A 12,814-nucleotide genomic window follows, 5' to 3' on the forward strand; every position below is an offset into this window, starting at 1 on the left:
TCGCAGATGCAGGACCGGATTCCTGAGTAGTCACACGGGTTCTCAGGAAGGCGACCATCACACACCTGCCGCCAATGTGCAGGTCCAGACTAGTAGCTTCCAACCTCACTCATAGCCTGCTACCATCGTCCTTATCCCATCGCCATTGGTCTTTAGAGAAAATGACAGGAGAAATTTCCACTTTCGTGAATTTGTTTAAGGTGGATTACAGCTTGCGAGGAAGTGACCCACACACTATGATTCTGGAACAATTCATCACGGCGCATATGTATGTGACATGTGACTTCAGGTACCAGAACTGCAACGAACTGCCGCGAGCTCAATGATGGCTGAGCTGCGCCTTTACAGCGAGTTCGTCTGGCATGACTTCTTCCGCCTCCACGACCGTTGAGAACCTGGGATATAAGATTCTTCTACCGCTCGCTTCGCTGTTGGGTCGAAGAGTAGATAATAGATACTAGAGAGGAAAGTGAAAGACACCCTTGAGCCTCGAAAATCTAATACCGTCGGGGTCGAAGAAACCAAGAGTTGGCCAAGGGAGGCCGGATAGGAAAGGAAACAGGAGAAGACTGACACAAGTAAGTGGAAGTAATGGCAGGCTTAGCTAAGGGCCGGTGTGGTTGCCACCCACATACTCCCCAGATGGGAGCCCCCTGCGGGGAAATAGCATGTACAGTACTGTTAAACAGTATGCCACCCACAAATCTAAAATGCCCAGTGTTAATAGGAGACAGGAGGAGAGTAGTGATCTTATAACACCATCCACCATGGTTAGGTTAGAGACTATCAGAATAAAAATGGAAAATCAGCATACTTGGATGATATTCTAATAGAGCGAATTAAGCACTTTGGCCCAACAACAAAGAAATGGTTTCTCCAGCTCTGCACGACTATATGATCAGATACCAAATTCCTAAGATAACAACGAAATATACTGCTAAATCTTGGCAAAAAAGGGAACAATCTAAACTTTAGACCAGTTGGACTACTATGTCACCTCTACAAAGTGCTAGAAAGATTGGTCTGAAATCGCACTCTGCCTGTACCTGAACCCTTACTTGTACCTCATAAAGCTGGATTTCGTCCTGGCAAAAGTTATAATGGACAGCTGAATCTCACGCCGTTCACAGAACATTATTTCGAAGCTCGTAAGGTGACTGGACTGGTATTTGTCGACTTATAGCAGTGTACGACACCGTTAATCGTCGGCACGTGTTAACTAAGGTTCACAACCTGGCAAAGGATTTTAACCTAACGAGGTTCATCGCCATTATTTTGCAGAATTATAGGTTCTACGTTGAGTTTCAAGGACAGCGAAGCCTATGGAAATTACAGAAGAACGACACCAATCCTGTTGTGTACAGGGTGAATCACGTAAGACGTACCACCCCTTCTATTTCGTGAACGCCTACACCTATAGAAATCCGATTTTCAGCAAATATTACAGCGTTGATGGACACGTAAGTTTTTGTTTGGTTAATGATTTTAGCTCTTGTATCAAATGAAATATTGAAGTAAGTACTTTTCTATGAATGGAACCGTATACTTTTTATAACTGAATTCGGTAGCTCTGAGAAGACAATTACAGCGATATAGCGTTTGTTATTGTTGGCGTTTAAACTCATCGTAAAAAAATCGTGGAATGTCCTAGAATGTGAGAGCATGGTGGTTGGAAAAGGCATTTGCAGTGCAAACACTGCCAAGCAGGCGTTCGGACTAGGGTAAGTAATTGTGTACCGTAAGTTACGCCAGCGCTACTACAATAAAGTTTTATTTGCCCTTGAACCAACTAACGACCTTATACGGAAATACAGTGCAACATATGCTAGAATCTGTGCTATCACAAAGGGGTTAGGAAAACTATTTCACATTTGTGTAACCTTCCAAATTTTCGTGAACTGAAACAGATAAATCAACTGTTCATTCTCCAAAAATAGAGAGGTCTTATACGCTGCAAAAAGCAACTATTGTATTAAATATCTAAATTTTGGACGCAGGATTCGACCTATCTTTTCTTGTGCGTGACAGTGTGCTTCTTACAAGGGAACCTCCCCATCGCACCCCCCTCAGATTTAGTTATAAGTTGGCACAGTGGATAGGCCTTGAAAAACTGAACACACATCAAACGAGAAAACAGGAAGAAGTTGGGTGGAACTATGAAAAAAATAAACAAAATATACAAAGTGAGTAGTCCATGTGCAAGATAAGCATCATCTAGGTTAGCGTGAGCTCACGAGCGCCGTGGTCTCGAGGCCCTTGGTTCAAATCTTCCATCGAGTGAAAAGTTTAATTTGCCGGCACGGTGGCTCTGCGTGTTCGATCAGAGGGTTAGCTGCCCTCTGTAATAAAAAAACTAAAACTGAGTTAATGGATCAACAACGAACTTTAACGGATGTATTACGACGTCCGCCCCGAGCAGATGCAACGAACAAAATGAGATTAAAAAAAAAAAAAAAAAAAAAAAAAAAGGAGGTTAGCGTGAGCAGCTGCGGAACGAGAGGTCCTTGTTTCAAGTCTTCCCTCAAGTGAAACTTTTAATTTCTTTATTTTCGCAAATTTATGATCTGCCCGTCCGTTCATTGACGTCTCTGTTCACTGTAATAAGTTTAGTGTCTGTTTTTTGCGACCGCACCGCAAAACCGTGCGATTAGTAGACGAAAGGACGTACCTCTCCAATGGGAACCGAAAACATTTTATCGCAAGGTCATTGGTCATCCGATTCCTCCACAGGAAAACACGTCTGATATATTTTATAGAGTACTGGTGACGGGATGTGCGTCACATGACAGGAATATGTTGTCGACCCACCTAACTTGTACAATTGGCGAATGGGTAAAAAGACTCTTCCACCTTGCCCGATTTAGGTTTTCTTGTGGATGTGATAATCACTCCCAAAAAGGTGATGAAAACATAAGAGTTTGTCACATAAACTGCAAAAAATGAATGCAACAGTTTCACAGTAGCACTATTTTCCCAGTGCTCTATCAAAACATATGTTTTTAACGTTTTCAAATTTTTCCGTGTGTAGCCCGTCAAATCCTGCATATATCCAAGCAAAACTGAACATGTCCTTGAATTTTGGAGAGCGAAGTTGATTATGTGTGAGTGCCTGAACTTTGATAATTGTGTGAAAATAAAAGATTAAACGTTTCACTTGAGGGAAGACTTGAACCAAGGACCTCTCCTTCCGCAGCTGCTCATGCTAACCATGGGACCACGGCCCTCCTGTGCTCTTATTACCCTTGATGTTGCCTATCTTTAGCATGGACTACTCAGTTTGTATATTTTGCTTATTTTTTCATAGTTCCACACAACTTCTTCCTGTTTCCTCGATTGATCTGTGTTCAGTTTTTCAAGGCCTATCCACTGTGCCAACTTATAACTAAATCTGAGGGGGGTGCGATGGGGATGTTCCCCTGTTAGAGGTGAAATACATGTTGTCGGACAACTGTCTCTGCCTACATTGCTCTACAATATATTATATCGTATACATTCGTTGGTGTAAACATTCTATTAAAAATACTTTGGTGACCACCTGTACACAGTAAAATAAATATTATTCTTAAAGAAACGTCGTTTCATGCTGAACGTAAGCGCGTAATGACAGTGTTACCAGTTATGTGCAATACACGCTGTCGACTTATCTGACATTGCAGTTCAATTTAGAACACACGTAAATGAAATAAACAAATTACTAACAATCATGTAGTAACAACCTAAATCACACAACATGGATTTTGTCATCCAAAAAAGTAACTTTATTCTTTATTGAAGCATGTGTTCAAACTGTTGACCATGGACTGAAGATACATTTGCAATCGCCGTTCGAAATAATGATGAACGGATGGCATGCACTGGTCTTTAGCAATGCTACATCTTCCCTCTGTGCAGGAGCAATGTCATTTAATGCAGTGTTGAGGGCGCTTTCGTCACCGCAACAGTGTTCCGTCAAAGATCTCTTGAAAGGCAGTCAGAGTCCTTGTGGTACCGTTCATTTTCGTATGCTCTTCGTGACACTCGCATACAGCAAAGCGAAGCAGCCACTAAAGGCTTAACACAAATGGTCACGGGGCCGAAATAACAATGGATACATTGTTCCCGTTTCAACCAGACGTGAAACACGTCATTACCAGACCGAAGAGGGAGTCATCTGGCTCTAATAAGGAAACCTAGAGGCCAAGGCAATGAAATACAACCCATGAGACTTTGCATTACTCCTTGCGGAAAGTGGGACTATCGGAAAAGTTACTAAAGCGCTACTTTGAGCCATATTGCATCTTCCGTCAATTGTCAGGTGTCACATATGAAGCTGAGGGTTTTGACCCTTCATCAATCAGACAAGAGTGCGAACACATCATCTATGTCCTCCGAATGAAGCCGTACTACAGCCCAGAGGCACAAATCGGCGATGGGAGGTCCAAGGGAACTGAACACCAATCAGACGTTCGCCAAACTTCGATCGGAGGGGATACCTTCGATGCTCGTCATAGTGAAGAATGTGACAACAAAACCTGAACACGAGGATCTGCCAGCGCTACCATACAGAGGACCATTGACAAAATCTAAATTCAGGATGCTGTAATTGGCTCCCATCAGAACATACGAAACAGCGGGCCATTGTTTCTACGGGAGAGGGCACAATGTGGTACCGGTGTATTGTAGTGGTTTGCATCGTTGTGTTCCGTGGGTCGCCACTTCAAACCAAACAGCCAGAAATTTCTTAATATTTATCACTTCTTGAATATTCTTGAAATATCTTTTGTTCGTAATATCTGTGTATCCTGGAACATTCGACGTTTGTATAAATATCAGCATTCTGGAATATTTGATGTTTGTATAAATATCTGCACCCTCAGTCACCGAGGTCACTTCTGTTCTGGTTGTACGATGGTATTAGTAGTAAATGCGCTTTCAGTTCTAAGTGTTGCACTTCATTAACGAACCTCCGTTCGGATTTGGACTTGATTGTGGTTTCGACGTGATAACGTTTTAGGTGACCACTGCTTACATTTTCACGCTGTATTCATCTTTTTCACAGACACTTCTCTGAGGAGTACTTGTAAATTGCCTTAGTTGCTTTGACAGTTGATTGGTGGTAAATATTATGATACCTTGAGCCCAATGATTTTGTTCTAGAAGATGCGGTGGTAACTGTTGGACCCCAGTTATAATCATAATTTGGACTCTGAGATGGTTGTTATTCAACACCGTAATCACTTCTTTCCGTTCTGTCGATATTATCTAGAGTTCTTCAAACAAAACTAAATGGCTAGCTAGCCTTCTAGTATTGCACACAATTCATATTGTTCATAATTCATCCTGTTTTCGATAACAGCTAATGTGCCAGAACTAAAGACTCCAAAAATTTTGTTTCAGTTAAATGATGCAGTACATTTCACTGAAATAAAATTTTTGGAGTTTGTAGTTCTGGCACATTAGCTGTTATCCAAAACAGGGAGAATTATGAAATATACGAATTGTGTGCAATAGAAGAAATTTATCATTTAGTTTTGTTTTAAGAACTCCAGATAATATCGACAGAACGGAAAACCTGTTTCGACTGCGAAAGTATGGGGAAAAGAAGTGATTACGGTGTTGAATAACATCTATTTGAACAGATACTGCTGCAGTAAAGAAGTAAAATATATCTAGTGAATCTACTCAATGCTTTTTCCTCTGAGTATTGCAATTTTACTTCATTTTTGTTTGGAAAATATTACACATAACCATTTACTTCCAGGGCACGGCAGTTACGCATCATCTCATTTACCTTGTCTGCGGCAAGAAAAATAACGAACAACGATGTCTGACAGCATTAGTGATTCCAGTGAGGTAAGTACTTCTGTTTCTTTACTTTTTTATCCTGCCATAAAATAACCAAATATGAGAGATATGTGCCACGAATAAGATTAAAATATACTTGCTGTTAACGTTAAGTGTTATTTACTTCTAATTTGTTGTTGTTGTTGTGGTCTTCAGTCCTGAGACTGGTTTGATGCAGCTCTCCATGCTACTCTATCCTGTGCTAGCTGCTTCATACTTCTAATTTAACACTCATAAAAAATGTACACGACTACAGTTCGAAGTTGACGTGTAAAACAAAATGAAACGTGTAAAGAGTAAGAGACGTATCGTCCGGGTCCACCTTAATTACGCGGCCCTACGATGACAAATATGATTACTACCGTACACAATATTCAAGTGTCACAATAAAACTTATAAATTTTTTTATTTTCGTTAGATATAAATATAAAAGGTTGACGATGAAATACCTTTTCCAGGCGCATATGTAACATCAACTTGAGACGTGGCAGTGGTGTACCATCTCACTGTACACGTTCGTCTTACATTAATAAGTTGGTAAATTAAAATAATGAAGGAGGCAATAAATCAAGTGGAATCGTATGTAAATAATGTAAAATTATATTAAAGGAAGATTGTTGGGAACTTCATCGTGATCAGATTGACGATGACGAGGTATTTGAATTTTAATTGTGTTTAATGATACTCATTTACACGGCGGTGGTTACGCACAGCCGTTGTCGCGGACACGACTGTAGGTACGCACAGGAACACAAGTCGGCGTAGCAGGTATCAAGACTATGGTTTCTGTAAGGTCGAGGGTTGGGGTAAGAACACTAACAGTGGCCGAAATAAAAACTTGGCGTAGTTTTCAAGGATGGACACCCCGTCTCCCCCACCTGCCCAACTACTACCTGGTGGAACAGTCGAAGAGTTTGAAGAAGGGTAAAGGAAAAGTAGTCCATCATAAAATTACGGATTGTCATTGCAGATAGGAGAAATCTGGTCATGAACAATTGTGCTAGTCACTCCATCGATTTAGGCAGTTCTAATATAAGAAGCATTAATATCGTTTAAGTGCTTGGTCTCACATCACTCTGTTTCTGTAGGCACTGAATTTGATTGGTATTTACAAAGTATATTTTGGTTTGCGACAACGTTCACAGACTTAGACAACGGCAGATAATGAGTAAAGCTGATGAGATGCAATACGCCATCACTCCAACTCACGTTGGTAAATAGGATGCTGTCACTATTCCAGAGTTCACTGCCGCAGTCTTGTGATTTTATCGTCGCTGATGACCGCTTGGTCAAGACTCTGGGTGTCGATTATTTTTATGCCTTGGAGAATATCGGGTTATTATTTGCCAGCAGATCCTAAACTATCTTGGAGTTGTATGAAGCCCCACGTGGCAGACAGCACAATCATATGTCCCACAGCATAGCAGAGCTGTGGCAGCTTAGAATTGTAAATTCATGCGCGAGTAACTTTTTCTTTCGTGCCAGTAGTAATGTATTAGGAAGAAGGAGCTACGGCCAAGTGACCTCCTCCACTTGCAACGTTGTGTAACTGATACAACGACTGTACAACCACAAATTTTGAGAACAATGAGCCTCATCACTGTATTAATATTTTACCAAATTTGTCTGCTGTCCATTTACGAGTGCACCAACCTCACGCAGAATATTGTTGTCTTAAAATACTTTAATTCATTATCAGTGTTCATATGTTGGAGTGCGATTTGCTAGCAGTTGAGCTGCAGGTAAGGTCTGCGAGCATACGCAGATGCACATCGAAGATGCAGGACCGACATGTAGGTCTGCGATTCAATTAAGTCGCGCACACCACTTAGGCTTCCGCTTCCTGATACAAGCAGTTGGTTGATGGTGTATTGTTTGTTAGGGTCTGGACATCAGTTATTTTCTCTTTGTGTAACCCGACGTGTTTTGTTTTGATTAGAACCAAAAATATAAAATCAAATTAACATCAAATACGAGAGGAGTAACGAAATGTTTCAAAGTGCTTCTGGTTGTTTCTTCAAAATATCCCTATATAGTTTCCAATTATCCATTCAAACTCTTCAGATGCTTCTGCCTAATGTGTAACTATTCACCAACAAGTGATCAGGAGTCCTTATGTTTTTAAAAGTGCTCACTTTGACTTATTTGCTCTTGTAAATTCTGTGTTTGGTGTAAGCACTTGGCCGGCCGGTGTGGCCGAGCGGTTATAGGCGCTTCAATCTGGAACCGCGCGACTGCTACGGTCGCAGGTTCGAATCCTGCCTCGGGCATGGATGTATGTGATGTCCTGAGGTAGTTAGGTTTAAGTAGTTCTAAGTACTAGGGGGCTGATGACTTCAGAGCGACACTGTTACTTCAGACTTCAAAGCGAAAGTCTACATGTACAGGCGTTGGATAAAAAGGTGGAATCACCACAAACACAACTCATTAGCATGCCTAATACTGTGTATGAAAACCGTTGGCACTCGAAACAGCTTCCAGTCCTGTCGGAGTGGATAATTACAGGTTCTGTATGGTTTTCAGGGGAATTCTGTACCATACTTCCTGCAGTATAATGCCAAGTTGTTGAGGTAATGATGATGGAGGTGGGTAGAAATCATGATGGCTTCTCTCCAAAGCAGACAAAAAGGGCTCAATAATATTTTTATCTGGCAACTGCTTACACTTCATCCTCGTGCTCACAAAGCCAGTCCTGGACGAAGCGAGCTGTGTGAACAAGAGCCCTGTCATCTTGGAAAACATTGTTCCATGGGATGATCAGCCAAAATGGTCACACAATACTCGGCAGAGTAACCATGGGGAGCAAGGAATACCACGATATGACTGCCAAAATCAGTACCGAACACACGCAATATTTCATTCTTGGGACGTAAGCTCTGCAACAAGTTGGTTTTCACAAGTTCTGAAAGAAAATTCATCCGATCAAACGATTTTCTTCCATTGCTCCATAGTTTAGGTTTCATGGTTTCAGCGCCATGTTTGCCTTTTTCGGGAATTTGCATTACTGATGTGTGGTTTTGGATTTTCAGCTCGCCCTTCAATTACCAGCTTATAGAACACCCTTCGTGTTGTTTTGATGCTGACACGGTTCGCGAGTGCGACATTCAGTTTGTTAGTGACTTTTCCAGATTTTTCGTCACAGTCCTCTTCAATGATGGTCTGTCACGATCACTCAACACACACTTTCAGCAGCGTTGTGACTTTGCGGATGATGTTTTCCCACTTTCTCGGTATGCAGTATAAATCTTTGATACGGTTCCTCTTGAAACACAAAAACGTTCGTCTGTCTTGTTCACGGAAGGAAACACCATACGAGCTCCATCAATATGCCCACGTTCGAATTCACTTTCCTGCGACATATCGCACTCACAACTACACAGTATAGTTTTATGACCACAACTGACACTTGCAACGTATTGGGGAAACTGCACATGTGCCGTTCGTTGCCAAGTGCAACAGCGTAACCTGCAGGCTTGGCTAGCAACTTCGGTTAAGTTCAATCATACACTTCCCACGTTCCATACTTTTGCTCAATCCCTGTAATTTCAGGCAGTACAGACTTAGTGTCTAAGTTATCATGCAGTAATTACTTTCACGGTTTTCCTCTGGCTGTTGTGACTGCAGGGATTAACTGCAGGTAAGCGCCGCATTGCCTAAATAATATTATTATAATTCAAACGGTTGCTTATACATTAAATAAACATAGGTCGTCAACTGTCGGTATACAGCATGCACTACAAAAAGTGTCAGTATTGCTACTTCTATGTTTTAGTCGTGATAACGTTGAAAATTAGCTCACAAGACTATAATTAGCCACCACGTTCACAGGGCACACTCGCCGCTTCATAGCACTGTGCATGGCGTCAACTGGTACCAGAAGATCACTTTGCCTTCTCCGGTGACGTGAGCCGATGTAGTGAGGCGGTGTGTATATGCCAGTCACCGTACCGGCCGCGGTGGCGCAATCATTAACACTGTGATCTCGCATCAGAAGGACGACAGTTTATGTGGTATTGTCAAAAGACCGCCAAATCAAAGTAGGCAATACACATCGATACCACAAACGTTAGCGATGTCTCGCAGCAATCTGCAACGACGAATGGAAGAGGCTAAAGAAGACACGCCCTCTCGTCACCGCAGCACTCTCATGCAGAAGTCAACATAGAGCTGTACTTGGATGCCCTCAGTACCAATTCGTGTCTTCAGCTGAAGAAGTCAGTGTCATGAAGTAGGGTTAAAATGTAAGTCAAGTCTCAGGTGAATATACAACAGTAAATGTGGAACATCATACTTAAAGAGAACAGTGTGTTAATTAGTGCATTAAGTGATGTTTTAATGGTCAGTGACAGCTGCCAATTATCAAGCACTCCTGTGGCAATAGACTGTATAAAATTAAGTAATCTTTTTATTCATTCATGTAATGAAGGGAACTAATATTTCACATGTTTTAGTACAGCTGAGCTAAAGAGAAAATTACCTAAATCGCTCCAGGAAGATATAGGGATGCCTCCCAATTCTTAGCAGAAACAATCCGATCCGGTGCTCCATCTCTAATGATGTCGCTGTTGATGGGACATTAAACCCTGATCTTCTTCCATTCTTTGCCTGTCAGTTCTATGGAATTAGCAGTGCAGTTAAAGTGGGTCGACGTGGCGTTGTGACACAGTGGTAGAAAGGAGCTATCACGTTTGGACATGCCCATGAAGATACCCTGAATGAAATTCCTCGATTTGGTGGTATAAGAATGTGGACTGCACAACGTCTCTACAAGGAATGGTGTGCTACTTACAGGAATTTAACAAGGCTTGAGAGCAGTCCTTGTAAAAAAGATCCTAATCGACAGCATCCGATGGATACTGCTGGTTCTGACCCAGGCCTGGGGCTACCAATAATGACCGCCTGCTAATGACGATTCCTGATCTCCTCCCCCAATCCCAATCTAAGTTATTCACAAAGTTTAATGAAAATCTAATGACTCAGAAAAAAAATCAGAAGAATTATATACTTCAACTGATTATAAAAAATATAAAAATCTCATGCATGAAAAAATTTAGATTTGAAAGTAAAGGGATGCAAAACATAGTCTCCCAAATCTTGTATTTTTACGTTTCAAAAAAAATTGTTATTAAAAAATAAATACATAAAGTTTTTCGTTATAAATGAGTACTCAAATAAAAAGCTTGGACGAGCTTCGAGAATATTTTAAAAGAAACTTTTCCGTGTTTAACATTCCAGAAAATTGTGAATTAAATTATTTAAAAGTGTAGTATAAATTAAATAAAGATGATTTGATGAAATTAACAATAAACATTTAATTCGAAACGAAGTAAAGGCAAGGAAGAATTGGAAAGTATTACCTTATTATACACACATCGAAAAAAGTTTTGGATCACCTCGGTTCCGAGAGTTCCGGAACCTGTACAGAAAATTGGAATAGAGATCAACATAAACACCATTTCCGCCCTTTTTATAGCTCATGAAAACCACACACTGCATATTGTACCACCATACAGCGAGACCTTCAGAGGTGGTGGTCCAGATTGCTGTACACACTGGTACATCTAATACCCAGTAGCACGTCGTCTTGCATTGATGCATGCCTGTATTCGTCGTGGCATACTATCCACAAGTTCATCAAGGCACTAATGGTCCAGTCTATCCTTCTCCTCAACGGCGATTCGGCGTAGATCTCTCAGAGTAGTTGGTGGGATACGTTATCCATAAACAGCCTTTTACAATCTATGCCAGGCATGTTCGTTTGAGTTCATGTCTGGAGAACATACTCTCTCTAGTCGAGAAATGTCGTTATCCTGAAGGAAGTCATTCACAAGATGTGCACGATGGGGGCGCGATTGTCGTCTATGAACACGAATGCCTCGCCAATATGCTGCTGATATATTTGCACTATCGGTCGGAGAATGGCATCACGTATCGTACAGCCGTTACGGCGCCTTCCATGACCACCAGCGGCATATGTCGGCCCCACATAATGCCACCCCAAACCAGCAGGGAACCTCCACCTTTCTGCTCTCGCTGGACAGTGTGTCTGAGGCGTTCAGGCTGATTGGGTTGCCTCCAAACACGTCCCCGACGATTGTCTGGTTGAAGGCATATGCGGCACTTATCGGTGAAGAGAACGTGATGCCAGTCCCGAGCGGTCCATTCGGCATGTTGTTGGGCCAATCTGTACCGCGCTGCATGGTGTCGTGGTTGCAAAGATGGACCTCGCCATGAACGTCGGGAGTGAAGTTGCGCATCATGCAGCCTATTGCGCACAGTTTGAGTCGTAACACGACATCATGTGGCTGCACGAAAAGCATTATTCAACGTGGTGGCTTTGCTGTCAGGGTTCGTCCAAGCCATAATCCGTAGTTAGCGGTCATCCAATGCAGTAGTAGCCTTTGGACGGCCTGAGCGAGGCATGACGTCGACAGTTCCTGTCCGAACAACATCGCTTTGGTTCACTCCGAGACGCCTGGACATTCCCGATCGCGGTATTAACCGTCTAGGTATGGCTGAACTACAGACAACACGAACCATGTACCTGCTTTCTGGGTGAATGACTGGAACTGATCGGCTGTCGGACGCCCTCCGTCTAATAGGCGCTACTCTTGCATGGTTGTTTACATCTTTGGGCGGGTTTAGTGACATCTCTAAACGCCGGCCGGGGTGGCCGAGCGGTTATAGGCGCTGTAGTCTGGAACCGCGCGACCGCTACAGTCGGTGTGTGTGATGTCCTTAGGTTAGTTATGTTTAAGTAGTTCTAAGTTGTATGGGACTGATGCCCTCAGAAGTTAAGCACTATAGTGCTCAGAGCCATTTTTGAACATGTCTAAACAGTCAAAGGGACTGTAATTCTTCAAGCTTTCCCGGCGATCTAATGACATCTTGGGTTGTCGGGTGTTCTGCCGGATATCAGTGTCGTACTTGCACGCTATTTCGGTAGCGTAACTCGTTACCTTCGTGAACCTTGATAAACACCCGACAACCC

General features: G+C 42.2%; 1 protein-coding gene across 1 annotated transcript in view; it reads left to right on the plus strand.

The window, feature by feature from the left end:
- LOC124788470 (peroxisomal leader peptide-processing protease-like) overlaps nucleotides 1-12,814 on the plus strand; it is a 1,192,842-nt gene that overhangs the window by 646,434 nt on the left and 533,594 nt on the right. The window contains exon 4 of the mRNA XM_047255741.1: nucleotides 5,741-5,832. Within this exon, the coding sequence (XP_047111697.1) occupies nucleotides 5,803-5,832 (30 nt within the window). The 5' untranslated portion in view covers nucleotides 5,741-5,802. The remainder of the gene's footprint in view (nucleotides 1-5,740; nucleotides 5,833-12,814) is intronic.

This window comes from Schistocerca piceifrons, chromosome 3 (genome assembly GCF_021461385.2).
Source record: "Schistocerca piceifrons isolate TAMUIC-IGC-003096 chromosome 3, iqSchPice1.1, whole genome shotgun sequence".
NCBI lineage: Eukaryota > Metazoa > Arthropoda > Insecta > Orthoptera > Acrididae > Schistocerca > Schistocerca piceifrons.